At 48.0% G+C, this 25109-nt stretch overlaps 1 protein-coding gene across 2 annotated transcripts in view; it reads left to right on the top strand.

The window, feature by feature from the left end:
- The window catches only part of SLC24A3 (solute carrier family 24 member 3), a 465113-nt gene that overhangs the window by 312647 nt on the left and 127357 nt on the right, over nt 1-25109 (top strand). For both annotated transcript variants that reach the window (XM_032606684.1, XM_032606683.1), the window contains exons 4-6: nt 20795-20869; nt 24086-24170; nt 24516-24619. In XM_032606684.1, coding sequence (XP_032462575.1) covers nt 20795-20869; nt 24086-24170; nt 24516-24619 — 264 coding nt within the window. The remainder of the gene's footprint in view (nt 1-20794; nt 20870-24085; nt 24171-24515; nt 24620-25109) is intronic.

Below are 25109 nucleotides of genomic sequence, written 5' to 3'. Positions count from 1 at the left end.
AAGAAAATTCCAAAATACACCTCCTTTCTCACTAGCAGTATGTTCTCGTGGGGAAATTGGACTCGGTGTTAATAATCAGTTTGTCTTATTAAATTGTCCTCTTCCCTGCCCCATCACCCAAATGGGCAGAGAATTCCAAGTCAGCTGAATAATTTCACCACTGAGTGAAGCCACTTAATAAGTGTGGGCTTTCTTCTGGCAAACCCTAACTAATCTTGTCACATTGAGAAGGAGGCAGTGCTTTTAGCCAGAGTGTAAAAATGTTGCTTTAGTAGCCAATGTGTTGAAAGGAAGGAAGAAAGGGAGGCAGGGAGGAAAGAAGGGAGGAAGGAAAGACAGTTTCAGCTTGGCAGCTCGGACGACTCAGATGTAACTCGCTTCTCCCACAGGTCTGTGACACCTGGTTGGGATACTTTTCCCCAAGACTCCCAAGTGGTTAGGTTCATGCCATTCTTCCTCTGTGTTGCATTTTCTCTCTTAAGGCACAGACAGGCCTGTGCTACATCCTTACTGACCTCAAAACCCAAAATTATAGAAAAGGAGTCTAATTAGAAAACACTACATGTGAATATTCCCCACACTTCTCCAAACCCAGTTTTTAAGTCTTCCCTTCACTCCCAGTGGCTTGAGATGTAGGGCCTCCTCCACCATCTGATTGGTTTTTTGGCCTCTGCCACGTGCTGCCAACGAGATGCGCAGGCCTCTGGGCTTGTCCAGAGCCCTGGCCCTTTGGGGTCTGCAGGCAGCACGCTCTTCCTTGGCACAGCATCCTCGTGGGGCTCGGGTCCCTGGATGATTCCTAACTCTGCAGCTCACACACTCGTGAGGGCAAACTGTGGTTCTTTTCTCCCTACGTCTTCTTTGCTCTCCTGGGATGGTGACAACGTGACTTTTCTATGACTTTTATCAGCCAGATAAAGAGGACTCTTCCACCTCCAAACACTCGTGAGATCCTCTTTCCCAGTCACCAATATACTGAGTCCTGCCCCCTTCACCAGCCACATCTGTCCCATGGTGTGCTGGCAATGGCTCCACCTGGCTCACAAGAGTCAACCATGCATGTCTCTTTATTTATTTATTTTTTTTGCCATGTGGGATCTTAGTTCTCTGACCAGGGATCAAACCTGTGCCCCCTGCAGTAGAAGCACAGAGTCCTAACCACTGGACCACCAGGGAATTCCCCCATGCACATCTTTTCCCGACTTCACCATCACGGAGGTGGCCTAACATTGGCCGTGGGGGTGATATTTATACCATGGAAATTGGCAAATGCTGCATATCAGGACTTCCCCTGCACCTAGAGTGTCGGTTACTAAACATCTACCGGCTCATCATTGTGTCCATGTATTGGCATCACCACCTCAAACTCAACAGACATCCCCCAAACCACCTGCCCACTTCCATTTTTCTTAAAGATGGGTTTCTTCCCAAAAAAAGTTAGACCTAAATTGAATGTTTCAAAATATAATCCTATTGTTAAAAAAGTTTAACAGTTCTTAGCAGTAACACCCCCCCTTTTTGAACGAAGGCATAAGCAGAATACATGTGTCTGTATATGTCTGTATGCATGTACATATGTATTTACATGTGTATCTAAAGCAGGGAAAAACAGGTCGTGCTTGATTAAAGCATAACATAAGGTAGCAGATGGGTCGGGGGAGACATGAGGATGGAGCTTCCCGTGCTTACCATGTCCTCATTTCAGTTTCCTCAAAGAAACAACAGACTCTCTAGGTCACATTTTGAGAAATGTGGAACTGCTTATTTTTTTGATCACCTATATTGAGGTATAATTTGCATACTAAAAATCACCATTTTTAAAACTTTTTATTTAAAAATAACTTTAGACTTACAGAAAAATCTGCAAACATAGCACAGAGAATTCCCACATATGTTTCACCTAGCTTTCCTATAACCTCTCCTATAACCAGAATAGAGTTATCAAAACCAGGAAACTAACACTGGTATGGTACTATTAACTAACTACAGAACTTATTCAAATTTTACCAGCTTTTCGTTTTCTAGTCCAACCCAGGACCCCACATTGCATTTAGTTGTATGTCTCTTTAGTTGCTTTCAATCCATGACACATCCTTAGTCTTTCTTCATGACCTAATTTTGAAGAGTCCTAATTTTGAAGAGTCCAGGCCAGTTTGAGTTTGTGTTCTGTTTTCTCATGATTTGGTTGAGGTTATACCTGTTCAGATGAAGTACCCCTGTGACCTGGTGCTCTTTTCAGCATGTCCCATGGTGGGGGGGTAGGGATGACATTGGTATGTTTTATTACTGGTGATGTAACCTTCATCACTTAATGCTTTTGAGATCCATCCCTGTAGTCGTGTGTATGGGTTGTATACAGAGGGAGTTTATCCCATGTTATTGCCAGGTAGAAGCCCATTGTACAGATGTACCACCATTTTTATCCAACCACATCTGGGTTGTTTCCAGATTAGGGCTCTTATGAAGAAAGCTGCTATGAACATCCATGTACAAGAGTTATTTAGTGTCTACAGATGGTCTCATTTCTCTTGGGTAAATACCTGGGTGTGGTATGTGAGTGTATGTTCATCTTTTAACATTTTTCCAACATGTGTGTACCTTTTTGTATTCCCACCAGCGATGTATGAGAGTTCCTGCCTTCCCACCAACACTCGATACTGCTGGTCTTTTAAATTTCAACCATTCTAGTGAGTGTGTAGAGGTATCTCATTGTGGTATTTACTTGCATTTCCCTAATGACTATTAATGTTGAGCATCTTTTTTTTTAACTTTATGAAATTAAAGAGTCATTATTTTTTTATAAATTTATTTTATTTATTTTTTGGCTGCATTGGGTCTTTGTTGCTGTGCATGGGCTTTCTCTAGTTGCGGCAAGCAGGGGCTACTCTTCGTTGCAGTGCGCGGGCTTCTCATTGCGGTGGCTTCTCTTGTCATGGAGCACAGGCTTTAGGCGCATGGGCTTCAGTAGTTGTGGCACAGGGGATCAGTAGTTGTAGCTCGCGGACTCTAGAGCACAGGCTCAGTAGTTGTGTCACACGGGCTTAGTTGCTCTGCAGCATGTGGGATCTTCCCGGACCAGGGCTCGAACTCACGTCCCCTGCATTGGCAGGTGGATTCTTTTTTTTTTTTTTTTTTTTTTTTTTTTTTTGCGATACGCGGGCCTCTCACTATTGTGGCCTCTCCCATTGCGGAGCACAGGCTCCGGACGCGCAGGCTCAGCGGCCATGGCTCATGGGCCCAGCCACTCCGCGGCATGTGGGATCTTCCCGGACCGGGGCACGAACCCGTGTCCCCTGCATCGGCAGGCGGACTCTCAACCACTGCGCCACCAGGGAAGCCCCAGGCGGATTCTTAACCACTGCGCCACCAGGGAAGTCCTGTTGAGCATCTTTTAAGGAGCTTATTTCTCATTCATTTATGTTCTTTAAGTGTCTGCTCGAATATTTTGCATGTTTTTAATTGTGTTGTTTGTCTCCTTATTTTTGAGTTCTAAGTGTTCTTTATATATGTTGAATACAAGTACTTTATAAATATATATTTTGCAACTTGTTTCCCAGTCTGTGGCCTTCCTTTTCATTTTCTTAACAGTGTCTTTGAAGAGCAAAGTTTTGTTGTTTTTTTTAAATTTTATTTTGATGTGGTCCATTTTATCGATATTTTTCTTTCCTGGTTTTCCTTAAAAGTTGAGCGTTCTATCTAATAAATTTTTGTGTAACCCAGGGTCCCAAAGTTTTCTTCTATATTTTCGTCTTGAATGAGTTTCAAGTGGCAGTAGCTTCTGGCATTTTATTTTTTTCTTTCAGTTTCTCTGCCTACTTCCTTAACTCTTAATTTAGAAGCCAATCCTCTTCCAATAGTTGAGTGCATGAAGAATCATTAATTTGGCCAGTGAAGGAGTGCTTGTAATAATCACGGCAAATTTGATTCTTTTGTTCCGTAAATGCTCATGGGTTTGTTCAGTGGGGCACCTGCTACTCGCTTCCAAAGCAAACCCAGAGGCAAGGACCAGGCTGAAGACTGTGGTGGACTGGCAGACATTTAACAGTTGGCTCTCCTGGGGAAAAAAAGCTGTGGTTTGTAGCGTTTGCTCATTTCCATGGTGTAAATACCTACACCGTGACCAATTTTAAGCTACCAATACACCAGTGAACTTACAACACTGCTGAAAGTTTAATAACTGGCCCTTGTGAGCTGACACGAGCCTGCTTCAGCACACCGCCGGCTGCAGGAAGTTTATTTGAGGTGAAGCCCTGGAAGCAGAAGCGAGGGAGTGGAGGGGGGAGACAAGACAGGGAAAGGAGGGGAGCCAACCAAGGGGATATGAAGAGCTGGTTAACACGGTGAGCAGCTGGGCTTAATCCCACTGTGGATCTTGGGGGAGCAGTGTAGACCCGACTCAGAATTGTTCACTTGGGGCTGAGCAGGCTGTGAGTGGGGGTGGTGACCCAGACTCCTGTCTCTTGTTGATGGTTGTGCCGTTGTTATCCTGGGCACCTTCAGGCAGCTCCGCCCATGGGCTGAGGAAAGCTCTCTAGCACTGGAGGTGGCCTCAGGCAGAAACGCACGGAGCCACTGGCCCCAGGTGAGGTAGGAAGCCATCCTGGGTAGGAAGCTGCCAGGGTGTCTTAAGTTTTCCAAGGGGCATCACCAGCACCTGCTCCACGTACCACACGCTTCTTTACACACTGGATTACCACTAGTAAACACCCCCCTGGGTCCCTCTAGGTCCACGGTCAAAGGCACCTTGTTTGGTGCAAACTGGCTGATGAAATACAATGGAGGAGAGGTGCTTTCCACGTCCATTAGGTAATGCTTTCTCTATCAGCTCCTTTCAGTGGATTCAAAGTCCCCACCTGACGAGACCCAGGGACACTGGCATTCCCTACAGGAGCCATGACGTTTATTTTTCTTCCTTTCAATTAGTAGATTTTGTTTTCTTCAAAGAAAGGGCAAGGGAAAATTACTTCTTTGTCAGTTCTTAAAAAGACAGGTAATGGAAGTATGAGGAATAGAATCCAATCAAATAATTCCCTCATCCAGGCCACTTAATAACTGGAATTATATCTGGGGTGGGTGTGGGGTTGTTTTACCAACCAGAACACAAGTCATATTCAAATATTTTCTTATGTCCAAAATGCTTCACTTGTGGTAAGATCTTGAGCTTGGGAAAGTGGTCTGCATTCCTGAGGCTGTCCCACTGACCTGGCCTTGTTGGCTGTCTGACCTAACGTTTCTGTGGTTTTCTCTGTAGATCAGAGACAATCTTATCATGACAAACAGTACGATATTTTCTTAAATGCGAAGGTCCCGTCTTTCTTGGGGCAAGAGGAAGTTGTTTGTGGCTCTGTCTTCTCTGCCAGGGAAACTTCCCACAGACGGGGAACAGATGGGCCTAGATTTCCACACCATGTGCTTTTCAGTTGTAATTAACATCGGATCCAGGGGTGGGTTGGATTTTACCATTGCGTTGGCCATCCCCGTTGACCGCTGGGGAATCCTAAATCACGTGTTTGTTGGAATATGAAACTTGGGTTGCGTTTCCGTGGATAGGCAGCAGCTCTTATGAGAGCAGGAAGGAAAAGGAAACCCTTCCTGAGTGCCTGCTTCCATTTAAGTGGCCCCCAGATACAGTTGAAGAGAGGAAGATGCCTGCTCGTCTTGCCTTGTGTCTGTGTAAAGAACAAAGTGTGAACGAGTCCATTTCAGTTCAGTTGGTTCCACTTTTCTTACAAGTTAATTGAAATAATCATGACCCTGGCAACAGTAATATTATCCAGCATTTATTGAAGGCTCGCAGCATTCCAGCTACGATGCTAAGAATTTTGCATGCATTATCTAGTTTCCAAACCACCATATGAGGTAGGTACTGTTATCTTTCCCATTAAAGACAAGGAAAACTGAAACCTTAATGAAATTGAAATACTCACCTTGGGTCACACAGCTGAGATACGGAGCAGGCTATCTGATTCCTGCTTCATAACCGCGGTTCATCACAGCCTCCACCAACTTCTTTACACGGAGGGAGCACAGGAGTAACCGGCCGGCAGCTTTCTTCCGTTCCTGCTTTGTAGGTTCCAGGAGAGAATGCAAAAACTCAAAGCTGCCACTGTCCTCCAGTCCCTTTATAGCCTCAGGGGAATTTCTCTCTCTTGTACTTCAGCGTGCTTTACGCCATGCCTTGGGTTTTTAGTTGCAACTCTGCATCTTGCTTTTTCTGAGCCCTGGGGGAGGTGAGTGAAAACATGATTAAATTTTACCTCTCTGCCTTGAAGCCCCAGCTCCTGACGTTCGTGTCAGCATCTACAAACTGCAGCAAAAGTCAGGCCCCTTCTCGTTATCGGTGGTATTGTTCCTCCAGCAACGGGGAGGATTTTTAGCAGAACATTCTGAGAGCATCTCTGTTTTGACACCTGATGCTTTCTTTTTTTTTTTTTTTTTTTTTTTTTTGCGGTACGCGGGCCCCTCACTGCTGTGGCCTCTCCCATTGCGGAGCACAGGCTCCGGACACGCAGGCTCAGTGGCCATGGCTCACGGGCCCAGCCGCTCCGCGGCATGTGGGATCTTCCCAGACCGGGGCACGAACCCGCGTCCCCTGCATCGGCAGGCGGACTCTCAACCACTGCGCCACCAGGGAAGCCCAAGCCCTGATGCTTTCTAAGGGCACACCACATGAATAGAACACAAGAAGGACACCCAGGACCAGCAGTCACTCGTGCTGTTGTCCAGGTACAAAGGATTCCTTGGAATACCCTGCACGTCAGCCCAGGGGAAGGACCCTCTGTGCCCAGCTAAGCTAATTGTCTAGCAAGGGAGGTTTTGAACCTCCTAGATAAAAGTCCATAGTAATCACCTGGGAGTGATTTTAGTGGATTGTCATTGAAGTGTGAAACTGAAGTACTGTCATATGAAGCTTTGGTCCGGCTTCCTTAACTGCACTAGATCTTAAGCGATAAAACGAAGGCCAGAGTTTAAGCCCCACTTAGACACACAGCCCCAGACTGGACCCCTACCCACAGCCATCCAGCCAGTTGGCGCTTTATACCAGTCACAAGCGGGACGACCCAGGGTCACCCTCCACCACTAATGGGAAATCTCCTTCCACTCCCGGAGCACAAGATCCTGGGTCAGTTCTGATAAGAGGACACAGTAAAGACACGCAGTTAAGGAAGTGGTTCCAACCTGGCACATCACCATGGCTTTCAGCTGGGTGCCCAAAGCTAGATTGTGGGGTGGCCACCTGAACACCTTCTCAAGTCACTGACCTACCAAGAGCACTAAAACAAGAGGGTGCCGCGTAACTCAGGTGTCCGCACAACGCAACTGAAGACAGATAAGCTGATTCCCTCCACCTGAAGCAAACAGCCACCTATAATAGAAATAAAACAGATCTTCCTGCTTTTTGCTACTGCCAGCCTATTTCTATCACAGGTACTTTGCAAGCACTCACATCATCCCACCGACTGAAATTTTATTATTTTTTTAATTTTAGTGAAGTATAGTTGACTTACAATGTTGTGTTAATTTGCTGTACGGCTAAGTGATTCAGTTATACATATATATTGATATATTCTTTTTTTAATATTCTTTTCTCTTATGGTTTATCCCAGGATATTGAATATAGTTCCCTGTGCTATGCAGTAGGACCTTGTTGTTTATCCATCCTATACATAATACTTTGTATCTGCTAATCCAGAACTCCCAATCCATCCCCGCCCCACCACAGTTCTTCCTTGGCAACCACAAGTCTTTTCTCTACATCTGTGAATCGTTTCTGTTTCATAGATAAGTTCATTTGTATCGTATTTTAGATTCCACATATAAATGGTATCATATGGTATTTGTCTTCCTCTGTCTGACTTACCTTCTCTTAGTATGATCATCTCTAGGTCCAACCATGTTTGCTGCAAATGGCATTATTTCGTTTTCTTTTACGTCTGAGTAGTATCCCATTGTATATAGGTACCATATCTTCTTTATCCATTCATCCGTCAATGGGCATTTAGGTTGTTTCCATGTCTTGGCTGTTGTAAATAGTGTCACCAGCTGAAATTTTAAAGTTGAACAATGCATAATGTGTTTTACTACCTAAATATTGGATATTAAAACTTTGAATTTACCAACAAGAAGTTGCCTACTTAAGAGTAATCCTTTTGCAAAAGAAACTTGAAAGAGGAGAGCAATTACGGAAAAATGGGGAAGACTTTGCAGAATACTTTTCAGAATATTGACTATGCCTGAACCAGTGGAAATGCATTAGTAAGAGGCTTGATTTCTATACACATTTTTTTATTAATGGAAGATGAGTTTCTCCTCCCCTCTCCACTAAATAAATGTTGAGTAAATATTTAAAGAGCATGGGTTTGAAGAGGCGCCAGATGATAAGCCCGCCTGAAGCACCCGCGTCTCAGGCCAACTCTGTTTTTGGAAGTCCTGGTTGCCTGCCCAGGATTCGCCTGCCATCCACTGTTTGATGTTATCTGGCAGCTGTGGTGCCCACCAGTTCCCAAGACTGTGTTTGGACAGAGAATAACAAAAAAATGACAGGAGGGCAAGAATGCAAATATCTTGATAACTTTAACCAGCCTGGTATCTTTCAAAGGCTCCGCATTGCACTATAAGCTTAGCTCTGACTCTGGCATGGAAATTCCTGCCGTATTGTGGTTTGCCTCGGAAAGGCTCGGCTTGGGTTACTAATAAAAACTTTAAGGCCAGAAGCAGGTTTCTCACCAACCTTGAAGTGAAGAGTTCCAGCATCTTGCGGATAGTTGAGTAAATGTTGGAATTTCAAAGTCCTCCAGAAAAGTTAAATTCTCTATTTTTTACAATATATCCTCAAGGTAGAGGTCATTATCATTTTCTCAACGAGCCTGAAGAAGAGGCCAGTGCTGGCAAACAAACCTACTGTTAGCCCATGTCACATGGGGTTTTCAGAACTCCCAGAGTATGTCACGAGGGTTTAGTGGCGAGGGAAGAGGGGGGAGTTTCATGGAGAAGTCGGAGAGGCAGAAAGGGAGGAAATAACTCAAGGAAGCATGAGAGGTCTTGAGAAATCTTCAATCCGGTGGGCCCCGTGAGCATTCAGACCGCATCTCTTCTCTTGCTGCTGAAAGCAGTTTGGGTTCAAACCATGACTGGCTTGGGTTGGAGTCATACAAACGGGGTTGAAGTCCACTTTCTGTTTTGTATTGGTGCTGTGACCTTGGGCATATATTCTCTCTGCCTCAGTTTCCTGTCTGAAAAGTGGGGATAACAGCAGTACCTGCCTCATGGGCTAGTTGAGAGGATTAAGTTTTAAAGCAGTTCTGTGCTTAGTCATATGGTCAGTGTGCTCAGTGGTCATGTGCTCAATGGTCAATATTCAAAAACTGTTAGCTGTCATCAGCAGTGCATCGTTTTCTTTCTCATCATCACCACCGTCATTATCCTTGTCCTCCTCATCGTTACATCACAGTCACTATCATCACCATCACCATCTCCATCATTGTCCCCGTCGTCATCCCATCAACATCATCACCATAACAACCACCATCGCACCATCAAAAACACCCTCATCATCACCATCATCATAAGGTTTTTCCAGTAGAGTCAACAGTGATTCCTGATCATCACAGATAGTCTGCACCTGTGCATCCAGAGATCTCAGCCTAGAGTACAGGAGCCTCTCCAGACTGACCTTTGCCTATTTCTGCAGCCTCGTCTGTCTCTGCTTCCTCACTCACAGTCTGCACTCCAGCCATAGTAAATAATCTGTAGTTTTCAGCACAAACCATGTTAATTTATGACACCATGTTTTATTCATCCTGTTCCCTTGCCTAGTCAATTCTGTCCTGGTTTCTTTGCTTGTCTAACTCATGTTCATCTTCTCAGACGTGATATAAGCATCAACTCCTCCAGATAGTCTTACCACACCCTTTCCCTCACTCTCTGAAACCTAGGTTCCGTACCCTTCCTTTAAGCTCACAGAGAATCCAGTGAAGTGCTCTGTGTTTAGCTTTAATGCCAAATACTGTGCTTAGGGACTTCCCTGGTTGCTCAGTGGTTAAGAATCCGCCTGCCAATGCAGGGGACACGGGTTTGATGCCTGGTCCCGGAAGATCCCACATGCCGCGGAGCAACTAAGCCCGTGCGCCACAACTACTGATCTTGTGCTCTAGAGCCCGAGAGCCACAGCTACTGAGCCTACGCGCCAGAACCACTGAAGTCCACGTGCCTAGAGCCTGTGCTCCACAACAAGAGAAGCCATCGCAATGAAAAGCCCACGCACTGCAACGAAGAGTACCCCCCACTCGCTGCAAATAGAGAAAGCCCGTGCGCAGCAACAAAGACCAAACGCAGCCAAAAAAATAATAATAATAAAATAAATTTATTTTTAAAATGCTGTGCTTACATATTTAGCAGACACGTTGGTGTTCCATTTTCCTGATCAAAGAATTGGGCAGTTGGACCCGACCTGAGGTCACAGTGCTGACAGTTGACAGGTTTCGTGTGGTTGGCTGAGTGCTTTACAATTGTTGAATTCAACCATTCATTCAGGAAGTATTTATTGAGCACATACTATGTGCTAGCCCTGTTCTGGGCAACTAGGGATACATCAGAGGACAAGACAGACAAAGACCCCTGTCCTTGTGGAGCTCACATTCTAAGGAAGGAGACATACAATAAAATAAACATCATAATAAGAATTATCTGGTGTGCTAGAAGATAATCTGGGTAATAGAAAAATAGAGGGGGTGGAGCAGGGTCAGAAGCAGGAGTGGGGGCATGGGGGGTGCAGGAGAGGCACATTGGAGGGTCAGTGGGCTCCACAAGGCTGAGGTTTTGAACAAAGGCTGAAGGAACGAGGGACGGAGCCATGTGGACAGCTGCGGGAGAGAGTGGGGCAGGCAGAGAGAACAGCCAGTGCAAGGGTCCGGAGGCAGAGCCAGCCGAGCTCATTAGGGAACAGCCAGGAGACCTGTGTGCCTGGAGCGGAATCAGCAAAGGGAGAGTCGGGGCAGCAGAGCGTCTGTACTCATTACTCAACATCAAGAGACGTTACCTGAGTCCAGATGTGGCAGCTTCTCTCTTGGCAGATCAGAAGCTCTGGCCGTACTAAGCGCATATTTCTCACCTGCCCACCTGAGATGGGCGTCCACCGTCCAGTGAGCCACAGACCCTGCCCCATCCATGTGTCTCATCTCCACACCCTGCGGGCCCCTGTGGGCAGCTGAGCCGTGGCGCTGGGCAGTAGCCTCTGGCAAGGACTCCCAAACCCGCCACCAACTCCCTGCCCTCAGCCCTGCCTGACTGTCCTCCTTTCCGTCTGCCCTGATCTGTGCCTGTTCCGTGTAGCCCAGTGAAGACTTCTGCTAGGCAATACTCTGAAAAGGAAGGAAGCCCACATAGATGAAAGGGAGGTTTCATTCCTGATTCTGCAAAGGAGACTCTTCCTTTGGAAAGAATGAATGGACTTCTTGAAATGTGTGCACATGCTTGTGGGGAGGGTTGCCGGGGCACCCGGGAAGCATTGCTCCTGCACTGTCATCCTTGTCTCCCGTCCTGACAGCAGGGCTTCGGGGGGATTTTATTTACTTTTTCAAAAATGAACTAATTAACCAAACCCCAAACCGTGTCTTGATCATACCACCTCACACCCAGTAGGATGGCTACTATGAAAAAAAAAAAAAACACCAAAAAACAGAAAATAACAAGTGTTGGTGAAGACATGGAGAAATTGGAACCTGTACACAGTTGGTGGGGATGTAAAATGGTGCAGCAGCCATGGAAAATAGTACGGCAGTTCCTCAAAAACTAGAACATAGAATCACCACGTGATCCAGCAATTCCACTTCTGGGTATCTACCCCCAAAGCATTGCAAGCAGGGACTCAAACAGATATTTGCACACCATGTTCTTAGCATCATCATTCACAGCAGCCACAAATGCGGAAGCCACCCAAATGTCGAGTGACAGATGAATAGATGAACAGAACGTGTGTATCTGTAGAAGGGGTTATTACTCAGCCTTGTAAAGGTAGGACATTCTGACACCTGCTATAACATGTATGACTCTTGAAGACATTATGCTGAGTGAGATAAGCTAGTCACAAAGGGACAAATACTATAAGACTCCCCTTATATGAGGTCCCTAGAGTATTCACATTCATGGAAACACTAGGGATACTTCCTACGAAAGTAGAAAGGTGGTTGCCAGGGGCTGGGATGAGGGGGAATGGGGAGTTAGTGTTTAATGGAGACAGTTTCAGTTCGGGATGATGAAAAAGATCTGAAGAGGGTGGTGGTGATGGTGGGACAGCAATGTGCATGCAATTAATGCCATTGATCTCTACACTTAAAAATGGTTAAAATGGTAAAGATTGTGTTGTGCGTGCTTACCACAATAAAAAAATTAAAATGAAATTTTTAAAAATCAAAAAATATTGAGAGATATAGGTACCTCTTTATAATATATATCTATACATATCTATATCTTTGTGTCTGTATCTATATCTATCTATCTATATGTATATAGACAGAGAGAGAGAGAAGCATGCAGTAGAGAGGTGGGTCGCTGGTTCACATCTTGCCTCTGCCACCTAGTAGCTGTGTGACCTGAGCCAAGTTAATGAACTTGGTCCCCCTCTGCGAGGAGGCGGATTAACCCAGTGCCCCGTCCTGCAGCCATTGTTGTGAGGGTCATTGGAGCATGTGTGTGCCCGGCCCCCAGGGAGCCCCTGTAAGGCTCACGTGGACATCAGCCCAGCTGCAGAAACCTGTCCCCAGACCCTGCCTTTAGTGGATATTGAGGAGAAATGGCAGTTATCACCCCCACTCCCTTGAGAAACGGACAACCAAGTGAAATAAATGAGGTCCTCAGGGACTCTGGAAGCACTCTCAGAGTGGACCCTGTGCGAGAGGGATCTGGGGCGGGAGGAAGAGAGAGGAGAGAGAGACAGGGACCCCAGTTGTGCTGACCTCCGAGAACACCGTCAGCCATGGGCTTCATCTGGGCATCGTGAGAGGCTTCAAGTGACGTAGTTACAGGGTTTATGCCAATGAGCAGGTATATTAACATATACTCACTTCCTTAGCATTTGAGTCCCTGCGAGAGAATCCTCTTCAGGTGGAAATGGTTCCAAAGACCTTCGGATGCCAACTACAGAAGGACTAGGGGTGGAACTAAGGGGGAGCGTTCCCATGTTCTGTTGGTCTCAGCTTTGAGAGCCATGCCCTGGCTGGGAATACACTCACCTGGAACCGGACTGCTAGTGCCGGCTCCAGTGGACGTTCCCCAGTCCATCCTCAACACTGGCTCTATCACAATTGCAGGACACCTCAGCAACAATCCGCAGGAAAGTTGAAAAGACAAGCTTTATTACTCACAGATCCTGGTGGGTACACGGCATGTCCGGGGCCACACGGTGAGGTCATGGGGAGGGGGTGTGGGGAGAGAGAGAGAACAGTCTTGAGGTTCTGCCTTTATTGAGGTCAAGGATGGGGTGTCTAGGGTTGCTCTGGGTCGCTGTTTATTGGCGAATTTAAAACATAAGAGCAGGAATTATGGTGCAGGTAGGGAAAATCAAGGTCACTCAAGGGGTCGCTTATCTGGGTCACCCAGGATTTCTGAAAAGGGAACTTCCAGGGTGGGGTCACCTGTCTCCTCATCTAGCTGTGTAGCTGACGATGTGTTTACTGAGGTGGATGCCTTTGGAATGGATGCCGAATGGGGGCATCCATTAGGGGGTCAAAGCCTAATGTCGGGCACTTATATCACAACCAGAAAAGCTCATGGCCAGGCACATACACTACTGTCCCCACTAGATTTTGGGAAGACAGTTGTGTCTGAGAGTGGTCCAGCTTGATTTCATACTGCGTTTCGTTGCTTCCACAGTCTTCCTTAACCCACTTCCCTCTTGTTTTAATTTGGGCTGTCCTAGAAGCAGACCCTGAGACAAGCATTAGAATTCAGTGGTCAGGGACTTCCCTGGTGGTCCGTGGCTAAGACTCCGTGCTCCCAATGCAGGGTACCCAGCTTCAATCTCTGGTCAGGGAAGTAGATCCCACATGCTGCAACTAAGAGTTTGCAGGCTGCAACTAACACCTGGTGCAGCCAAATAAATATTAAAAAAAAAAAAGAAAGAATTCAGGGGTCACTTGGAATGCAGGAAGTAAGACAGAGAAGGGACAATTGCTAATAAAAGGTGAGTGGTGGAGCTTACAACACTATGGGCCCCTTAAGCTTAATTCACCTGTGGGAAACCCAGGCAGACCAGTGTGGAGGGACCCCACCCAGGGGGCAAGGGAGCTGGGGACTCATGCACCAACTCCCATCGGTCAAGTCTTCAAGGAAATTGAGGGCAGATTCTGAGCATTGAAAGGCAGTAGAGTTCTCTAAATTAATAGCACCTGAGTAATATGGCAGGTCCAAGGGTCACCCCTGGCCATCTGCTACCTTCCTCTTCCCTGCAGCCCTCACCCCCAGATCCTCCTGGTCAGAACCCAAGTCCTGGCTGAGGCTGTATTTCTCTCTCTAGTCACCAGGGAAGTGAGCAGAGGTGGTAGTAGAGACAGAGAATGGTCCTGCCGTAACGTTATGGGGCCACTGGACACCAAGCTTGTCAGGGGGGAGAATGATTTTTTAAAGAAATAACTTTTTTACCAAGGTTTAATCATATATGATCACTTGAATGCTATGAAAAAGGCAGAGAAGGAAAGTAGGTAGATTTTTTGGTTATTATTCTAACTGTATTCCCCGGGAGATTTAGAACAATTTCCACCAAGGCCAGAGTTCTATAGATCTTGCCCTGGAAATTGCTTCTCCAGTACCACCTTCACTGAAATTAAAGACAGAGCAACACGAGTGCAGATGATGTAGTACAAGGAAATTGTCTGTGAAAAATCCCTGACTGTAGATGCCACATAAAACAGCGGGGTTAATGTCATGCTGTTGGGATACATTTGCCCTCACAGTATGGAAGTCCTTATGTGTATGCGGCATTTCAGCTAGAGCCTGTTCACCTCCATTAAGCCACAGGCCATGACGATTTCCTGTTACCTTAGGTATTTTTCGGTTTAACCATCGGTCACCAAAGTTCTCTAGTTTTATTAGTCCAATCAACCTTTAAAATTGCCTGATGAGATAGAATTTATCTTTCAAGATCCCAGTTCAGTAACCACTTTCTCTGTGAAGCCTTCTCTGACCTCCTTCTCCCGTGCCCAGCAGAATGAATCTTCTCTGCCCTATATTGTTAGGGAGGCACATGGCTGCAAGTACAGAAACCCCAACTAATGGTGACTGAGGCAAATAGGGGATTCATTTTCTCACAGAGTAAGAAGTACGGAGGGAAGTGGTTTTCTGGCATTAGATCAGCTGGTGAACCGGCGTTCTCAGGGCTCTGTTCCCCTTAACATGTTGGTGTGTATTGGTCATGCTTATTGTCTCATGGTCACATAATGGCTGCTGGCATTCCAGACATCACATCCGAGTTCAAGGCAGGAAGAAAGGGTGACTTTAGTTGAATCTGTTCCTTATTCTCATTGCCCAAAATTGTGTTACATGAGCATGGCTAGTACCAGGGAGGCTAGGAAAAGCTGAATATATTGTCATTCAAAGCAACAAGCAAGTTTGATTTCTTGGAAGTTACTTCTCGTTATTATTGTTTTCACTCTGGCTCTTTTTATCACCTTGGTTGTAGCTGTTACCTGTTGCCACAATAATGCTGTGTAACAAATGGTCCTCAAAACCTCAGTGACATACAACAATAAACATTTATTTAGCTCATGGGCGTCTGGGGTTCAGCAGAACTGGGTTGGGCTTGGCCAGGCTCAGCGGGGCTCGCCCGTGTCTGAGGCCGAGCTGCTCGCCAGCTGACCTCTGACAGCCTCAGCAGGGAGAGTGTGGATGACTGACAGCAGCTGCTGTGCCAGTCATGCTATTCGGCCACTTCCCTTGACAGCTTCCGAAGGTGACACCAGCTACTCTGTGAGCACCCCCCGTCTTGGAACCCATTCACTCCAGGTGAGTGGGGCCCTCAGTCTATGCAAGCTTGGAACGGGGTTAAAGAGGAAGGTGTGAAGGACACAGATGCTGCCTTCAAGAGAAGGGAGGCAGATACATAAACCTGAAACAGGGCCCGTGGTCGTGTCAGCACATGGTCGAAGTCAAGTACAGATGCCCTGTTAGGTTCCTGGGGAAGAGAAGCCCCCTGTGGTCTGAGCCTTGAGCTGAAGCTCACACAGGTGCCCCTCTCCTCTCCAGACACCGTCACTCATCTTTAGAACATGGCCCGCATTGGCCTGCCCTGGTTGCTGTAGCCGGGCTGCAGTTTCCACGTGGACCAGTTTCCATGTGGGCGGCCCCAGGGTACTGGGTCAGCTCAGCCATTTTTGAGACTTCTAATCTGTCTTGTGTTTTGTAGCGCACCTTGTAAAAATGATAAACATTAAAGAACATCACCTAACAAACTCCCCATCTGGAAGTTTATCCTAGAAATGCAAAAGGATATATGTTTAAAGATTTTTATTGCAACACTGGTTGTGGTCCATTCATTTATAAAGGAAAATAGGGATTCACTCAAAATACAGAGGTAGCGAGGGTTTACCCATATTCATGCTGATCACATTTATACTTGTATGTAAATGGTATATTTATGGACGTAGAGAAGGGGACTTGAGGACATGGGGAGGGGGAAGGGTAGTAAGCTGGGATGAAGTGAGAGAGTGGCATGGACATATATACACTACCAAACCGTAAAATAGATAGCTAGTGGGAAGCAGCCGCATAGCACAGGGAGATCAGCTCGGTACTTTGTGACCACCTAGAGGGGTGGGATAGGGAGGGTGGGAGGGAGACGCAAGAGGGAGGGGATATGGGGGTATATGTATACGTATAGCTGATTCACTTTGTTATAAAGCAGAAACTAACACACCGTTGTAAGCAATTATACTCCAATAAAGATGTTAAAAATAAATAAATAAATAAATAAGGACATCAGTGGCTCCGAAACGGCAGCCCCCAAAAGTGGATGGCTAGGATTCTGAAACCGTCCCTCCCTCTGTGTGGTTGGAGAAGACAGCTTATTAGTAGGCGAGCTGAAAATAGAAAGTGGAAATGGGGTAGCAAATCAGAAACGACCTCTGCAGTGGGCGGCAAGCCGGGCCCCATGGGAAGGCCTGGAGAGGGTGCTTGGATGAGTTACGATGCTCTCTGAGGTGCCTGGGAGACGGGTCCATAACGCCCTGCCTCCCATGGGAATTAGAAGAACTGAGTGAGAGAGTCCTTGAGAAGGACCGGAGCAGGCCTAAGTTTCTGGTCCCACGAAGAGTGGCAAATATTATTAATAGTGATGGTATTATTATCCTTGTCAATGATGCTATTATTATATCCTTTGGAAATAATAGGAATGGTCAAATTAATCCCCAAATGCCTCATTCTCTAAACTACGTGGACCAGTGGTATTGACAGGACCATCGATATCACACTTCCAGTAGGCCCTCTGCCTCTTCAAGTTTGACTTTGTCCATTTGTTTTGTTCCTTGACGCTGTTTTTGGTTTTGTGTTTTTATTAGTAGTAGACCTTTTCAAGAGCAGTTTTAGGTTCCCAGCATAACTGAACAGCGGATACAGAGTTCCCACATCCCTCCGCCCCCGACACACACGTGGCACCCCCATCAGTATCTTGTTCTGTTTTGTTTGTTCTTCTGGTGGGAACCCGATTTCCAGTGGGTAACATGGTTAGAAGAGAGTTTCTTGTAAGCAAAGTGGCATGCCGCCCTCAGATACCAGGAGGTGCTCTGCAGCTGGAAAGGAGCCCCATTGCCTGGCAGGCCCCTGGGTGTCAGATGAGCTTTGTCCCAGGGTATCTGAGTGTTGGCGTCCCCCACCTCACCGCTGCCTTGTGCACAGCTTTCAGTTAGTGCACAGCTAACTTGGCTTTCAATGGTCATCACCCCTTGAAATCACAGAGAGCCTGGCAGATCTATTCATTTTCTGGTCCTAATCCAGGTGTTGACATTGCCATGCGTTAGATGGAGCTTCTTGCCTCGAAACAGGATCAATACATAATATTGGAACATGGTCTTGGAGAGAGAGTTATGGACTTGTAAGCGGCATTGGGGGGTTTTAGCCTGTTGAGTATGTCAGCTACGGACAGTTTATCTAATTCTTGGTTAATCCACAGATGTGTGTAACTCTGTATTCCAATTACTGCGTTTGGCTGTCCCTTCAAAGATAATGATAAAGCCTGCAATAATATGGGATTGGCCAAATAATACGGCAAAAGAGGGTTTGAGGTCCATTGCAACTTGGGAATGTATATTCTGACTCACCCACAACAGCTATAACATACAGCACCAATTTTTTTTAATTGACATTTCCACTCCACCTCCGAAAAAACACCCCACAGGCAAAAACTTCCTACAGCTTATGAATAGACCAATCAGTAGAAAGTTCTTTTTTAAGGCTTCTCGGCATGGCTGGCTTCCCAAGGCTCACCAGAGATCCGAAAAGTGTAAGAAAGAGTCCTGACCTCTCAAATCTCCCACCACCTACAAAAAATCACATAAGAAACACAAATTCAAGGTGGACAAATCAGAAAATATGGATAGGAATTATAAAGTGCAGACAGAGTTACACCAACACAAGGGAAAAACTATTTTGATTTATGGTCTTACAAACTCTTACATGCAAATATCAATATATAAGTGTGTGTATATGTATGCACTCATATACATAGATAATTTAACAAAAGAGGTTGTACACAATGTTTTATAGCATTTTTTATTTAACAAGGGATCGTAAATGCCTTTCCTTGTCACTAAATATGAATTTACATAATCCCTGTTAACAGTATTTCCTTGAATGATGAATCATTACTTCTATAACCCATCCCCTATGGTATATTTTGTTAGGCTTTGGTAATTTATTATAATCAGCATTTTGGAAGGAATATCCCTGTTGCCTATGTTCCTGTCCCCTTGTCTGATACTTCCACAGAATCACTTTAGAATCTTAAATCTGGTTAAAAGACCAAACACATAGATGTGAAAAAGAGAACCAGTTCGTAAAGGGGGAGGAGTGTCTAAATGAGTACAACAGCCAAGAGTCAGAGGCCAGAGAGATCGTCTCATGCTTGAGTTGCTCCAGAAGGCTTCTAGAAGGACAGCTGCAAGTGACAGAAATGCAAATCAGCTTAAGTATCAAAGGCAACATTATCAGCTCATGAAATTGGAGAGTCCACGTTGGTTTCAGGCTGAGCTGGGCCCAGAGTCCACATGGTGTCACTGGGCACGTGTGTGTGTACACACGTGTGTATCCACCTGTCCTCCCACTTGGTTCAGGCTCCTTGCTGGGTGAGCTCACTCTCAGGCAGGCTCTCTAGGGCAGCTGCAGACTCAGGTGGTGCTTTTATCTCCAAGGGGAGAGGCCCCCTCTCCCAGCTTCTCTGTTTTGACCCCTGCCCCGGCCCCTTGCAGACCTCTTGCCCACCCACCACTGCCCTGATGGAGAATGGCGTGTTCCAGTGCCCAGCCTGGGCCTGTGCCCGTGCCCTGTGGTGAGGCGGGTGGGGTATGTGATAGAGGCCCTTCCTGCAGAGCAGTTAGCCAAAGGAAAAGATGCTGGGAGGTCAAAATACGAGGAGAAGTGACTCCTGAGGATGCTGGAACTTGAAGGATGAGTAGCCACGCCCATTAGAAGTCTGGGGCTGCAAGTAACAGGAAAACTCCAAATCAAATGGGCCTGTTTGCCAGTATGTTATGCTATGAAGTCCAGAGGCAGGGGGTGGCTCAGGGATCATGTGATCAATGGCTCAGTGACATCATTACATTGACTCAGGGTCAACTTCATCTCAAGTCAGAGTTCTCTCCAATTTGTTGGCCAATGGCAGTCAGGACTCCCAGCTTCCTGGTCCACAGCTGGAGGGTGTGGACCCACTCTCTGTGGCAAGGACTGTAAAGCCTTTCCTGCCATCTGATTGGGCCAGCCAAGGTCACATGCCCACCCCTGAACCAATAGCCATCCCTGCGGAATACTGCACCCTGATTGGCTCATCAGGGTGATCTACTCCTGGAAGAAAGGGTGGAGCCACCTTCCACAGGGGAGCAAAACTGGGGTCCTATTAGGAAGGAGTGGAGGATGGATGCTGAGTGGTCAACCAACAATGGACTGTGAATAAGATCTCATTAATTAGAGAGGAGACATAGAGCTGGTTAAGGTAGAGAAGGGATTTGTGGCCCAAAGGTAGAATTCCAAGGAATGCCTTGGTTATGGTTGACCAAGGATATGGAAGCAAGAGTGCAGGGACTGTCCTGCAGGGAACAGGAGCATGAACAAACTCAGTAGGAAGTATTCATCTATTTGTTCCTTCATTGCACATAAATTTATTGAGCACCTACTATGCACCAGGCCCTGTGCTGTGTGCTGGGGATCAATGAGATAAAGTTCATACCCTCATGGACTTTTAGAGGGGGAAAGAGACAACAAACAAATTAATTGAATATAAAATAGGTCAAGAGAAACAAAGCAGAATAAGGGGGGTGAAGAGAAAGGTAAGGGAGGGGAGTCCAAGGCCCCTTGCTTTGATTGACATTAACCCAGGGACCTGAAGGACACGGAGGACGGAGCCAAGTTGATGTGGGGGGGAACGTGTTCTGGGCAGAGGGAACAGCACGTGTAAAGGTCCTGGGGCAGGCATCTGTGGTGTGTTTGGGGACCTAGGAGGTGGACAAGGTGTGAGGGTGGGAGCTGGCAGGCATTGCAATGACTTTGTACATGGTGTCATGACTCTGACTTTAACCCCTTCCCTCCTCTCTTCCAGGCCATGTACATGTTCTATGCGCTGGCGATAGTGTGTGATGACTTCTTTGTCCCCTCCTTGGAAAAGATCTGTGAGGTATGTGTCTGAGCCCCGGTACTGCTCCATCCTCCCCCACTGAGGTCCTGGGGAGCCCTCCATGCAGGTGGGGTGGGAAGGCCAGGCACCAGCATGCTTCAGAGCCATGGGCAGTATTAGTGCAAACACATCTCCAGTCTGCTTAGAATTTCAGTGTGCAGATCCGCAGTTGGGCTTTAACCCTCACGGCCAGTGGTCCCTGCCCCATTGGGCGTAACTCAAGGTACCGCCTGTGCTCAGCTCCTGCCTTCTAAGCCTGGCTCTTCCTTTCTCCCCTCACTTCCTCCATCCTCCTCACTGCCCTTTCCTTCTGCCGCTGCCGTAACCCTCCCTCGTGATTCGATTCGTGGGGTCCTCACAGAGTGAGAAGTCTTCAGCCATACCTCCACTGCCCTTCCTCTCCGTGTATGTGCAGAGACGCTCCAGGCAGAGGCCTGAAAGGCAAGGCGATGAAAGAACTGGCCACAGAGACCAGGAAATCAGCCCGGTGAACGCCAGGCTGAACACCAAGTTACACCCCTTTCATCTGAAAACACTTAGCATATCTAGAACTCTTTCATTCTCTTGCTTCTTTCATCTCTTTTTCTGGTTTGAAATGTAGCTTGCTTTATCTGGAAGCGTTCTGTTTTATTTTATTTTTAATTCAGAATCCCCTTTGCAGAAGGGGTCTCTTCCCCAGATGCACTTCCTGTCCATCCAGAGCGCCTGCTCCTTCACGTAGCCTTCAGCCTGGGCTGACCCTCCCTTTCTTCCCTCCCTTCCCCCCAGTGTCCGATTCACTGGGTCTTGGGGGACAGTGGGGAACAGAAGTAGCATTTCTATTAAGTTCCCAGGTGATGTGGAGACTGCTGGTCTGGAAGACATGCTTCGAGAACCGCTAGCTGAAGCAGTTTCTTCCACGTTCTGAAGTCTGTTAGTTTTGTGTACTTAAAGCAATAAAAGAGAGTCATGCCACAGCAACCGTGGAGAGGCCCCGGGAGTGGAGGTGGGAAGTGGGAAAGGAAAATCGGTGATCTGGTCTCTGAGATGGATGCCGGCCAGCGGAAGCCTTTTGTCCAAAGTGATTGAACGTGAGCACAGGGTCGCCTGATGGAGAAGAGGAGAAAGCGCAGAAGCACCTATAATCGGGCTCAGCTGTGATCTCTGAAATCCACCATTTGGTAGTTTACTCCTCACGTGAAGCGAACTACGCTCTGTCCCACACGTTTTTTTTAATAGCAACGTTAAGACCTCGTGCTGGAAATGCACATACAATTGTCAGAACGTGTTCTCCTCCATTGAGGAGACCCATAGCACCTGTGAGCACAGCCCTTGGGGAGGAATCAGGGTGAAACAGCGTCGCGGGGCCGTGGGACGCGGGGCAGCTCCCGAGTGAGACACAGGGGCAGGTGAAGCGCTGGAGCTGGAGATGCAGAGGGAAAAGGAGGTGAGAGAGTGGCTGGGCCTTGGGATCGGGGAAGGGCTTGTGCAGGGGCAGGATGGGAGCAGCGGTCTCAGCGGCAACGTCTTACAAGGACGGATATTTAAGCGGAGAAGAGTCAGAGCCGGTGAACCAAGCCTGGAGAGCCCGGGGCGGGACTCAGCGTGCCTGCGTGTGGGGAGCCCTGAGGACGCCAGGCTGGGGCATCAGGAGGGGGCTGGGGGCATCAGGAGGGAGCTGGGAAAGCTTCTGAGGACTGTTCTGATAGATGGAAAGGGTCCTGAGGCAGGAAGACCCCCCAGCTGGTGACTCTAAGCACCCAGTGCCAGGTGGCCAGGGCCAAAGTGAATGAGGGGTGAAAGGGGCGGGGAGGTGAAGGAGGAAGAAGCAAAGTGAGTGAACGAAGGAGTGAGAGGAACAGGAGATAAGCCCGGCTGTGGAGTCCACAGCTAATGCCCGAGCTGGAGCGGACACAGCAGGGAGAGGACAAACCAGCCACGGAGTGTAAGCGCTGTTAGGGTACCTGCCCGGTGAGACGGGATGCCTGGCACCGCTCACAGCCACACCGTTCACCTTGAGGTGTCAGCACCTCCATCTTAGGGTCTCCTCAGAACCACATGCAACGTTTAGCTTTTCAGTCAAGATCCAGGGAACCCAGGTTTCCAGGTCAAAATGCTCAGTAGGGCTCTGGCGGCAGCCTCTTGATGGTCATTCGACCCGGTGGCCTTGGCCGAGGGCATGCTGCCCCTCCATGGCTGAGCAAGGAAGTGCAGCTGCGGTGCCGCTGGGAAGAGGGGATGCCCGGAGGGATCTGGCTCTTTCCTGACAGCCGGCAGCTTCCTTTCTGCATCAGGACTGGATGCAGAAAAGCTCCCCACACCACGCAGCCTCAGTGTCACGTGTCTTCTTGCAGATCACCTTTAGGATCAACAAACCGGGTAACCTGGACAGTTCATTGTGTAGCTTATCTTGGCGGGGCTCATCATCTCTTTGTACTCATTCTCACCACCCCCCATACTCCCCCTACCCCGGGATTCAAGACTGCATTGCGAATGGGGGTGGGTTTCAGGAGGGTGACCCTCCCCACTCCCAAAAGCCTCCATAGCCTCCTAGACTCAAGGCTCTAAAACTGCTTACCAGGAGCCTGATGTAGCCCAAGATCATCAGCATAGTAATGAAAAAAATCTGAATGTTTTACGTAAAAATGTGTATTTGGGGGTCTCTTTAAGTAGGGATATTTTGCAACACAGAGGGCACTGAGCTTTCAAAAAGGAGGTGGGGCTTCCCTGGTGGCGCAGTGATTGAGAGTCCGCCTGCCGATGCAGGGGACACGGGTTCGTGCCCCGGTCCGGGAAGATCCCACGTGCCGCGGAGCGGCTGGGCCGGTGAGCCATGGCCGCTGAGCCTGCGCGTCCGGAGCCTGTGCTCCGCAACGGGAGGGGTCACAACAGTGAGAGGCCCGTGTACCGCAAAAAAAAAAAAAAAAAAAAAAAGGAGGTGAAGTCCCACTTGCCTCACATGGCCCGTGCCCATACCCCCATTATCTGTGCAGCCCCGGGGGCATTTGGCTTAGGATCTCTGGATCTTGTCAGAGCCTTTAATTGGAGGGAATATGTAGCCCCCTCCCTGATATTGCCCCAGAGAGGAGGTGTGTGGCCCAGAGGGGGGGCGGGCCGGAGAGGCTGAGCTGGGGAAGAAGGGGAGGCTGAGGATGGACTGAGCTTGGGACCTGGGGAGTCACAGTCACCTCCGTTCCAGGAGAGTCCCGGCTCACCTGTGCTTTTGCTCCTCTGCAGCGCCTGCACCTCAGCGAGGATGTGGCCGGGGCCACGTTCATGGCAGCAGGCAGTTCAGCTCCAGAGCTGTTCACATCGGTCATAGGTAGGTGCCCACCTGGGGAACGTCTCAGCCCTGCTCTGCCTGAAGGACAGGGCCTCTGGAAACGAGAACCCTGAGACCCCAAGGGGCAGAACACCAGCCTCCCACCCGCTGGGGTTGCTGTTCTTATTTTATGAAGGTGATGCTTTTGCTTTGCATCAATGGGTTCCAGAACCAGTACCAATGGTTCTGTGGGACAGAGGGCCCAACAGACATTAGCAAGCTCTCTCCAACCCCCTGCTGTTTGCTGTAGATCCCGAGAACAGTCTAATGCTTACAAAAGCTCCCCTGCACCCGCCTTGGGTGCAGCCCCCTCCAGCAGGCAGCCGATGTTGGTCTGTGTTTCAGGCGTCTTCATCACCAAGGGTGACGTGGGAGTGGGGACCATCGTGGGCTCCGCGGTGTTCAACATCCTGTGCATCATCGGCGTCTGCGGGCTCTTCGCCGGGCAGGTAAGACTGGCGGCAGAACGTGGCATGGGGAGGGGGAGGGGCAGCGTGGAGGTGAGTCGGGGGCCTGTCTCCCTGGAGCGCACCCACGTGTGGGCCAGAGGCCTTGGGCAGGGTGACGTGGGGTCTCACACCCCAGGAGGCTGGCCCAGCCGGGACTGGAAACCCAGGCACCATGATTTGGTCTCCGTGACGATGGGTCGTGGAGTGCGCGGATCCATGTGAATAAGTAACCAGCCTGCGAATCTGAACGTGTCACACTCATTTTGATATGTTACTGAACTGAACTAGAATGATGTAAAAATAGTCTTAGGAATGGAAATAGAGTAAATGAGAGAGAGAGAGAGAGAGAGAGAGAGAGAGAGAGAGAGAGAGAGAGAGAGAGAGAGAGAGAGAGAGAGAGGAAACGACAGATTTTCTTTTTCTGCTCAAAACAGTTTGCACTTGTCACAGTTTGGGGCGAGTTCTCTCTTTTTCGACAACGATCAAGCAT

The sequence above is a fragment of the Phocoena sinus genome, chromosome 15, assembly GCF_008692025.1.
Source record: "Phocoena sinus isolate mPhoSin1 chromosome 15, mPhoSin1.pri, whole genome shotgun sequence".
Taxonomy (NCBI): Eukaryota; Metazoa; Chordata; class Mammalia; order Artiodactyla; family Phocoenidae; genus Phocoena; species Phocoena sinus.
Note: the sequence above shows the minus strand (reverse complement) of the source record. Positions and strands in the feature narration are given on the sequence as shown.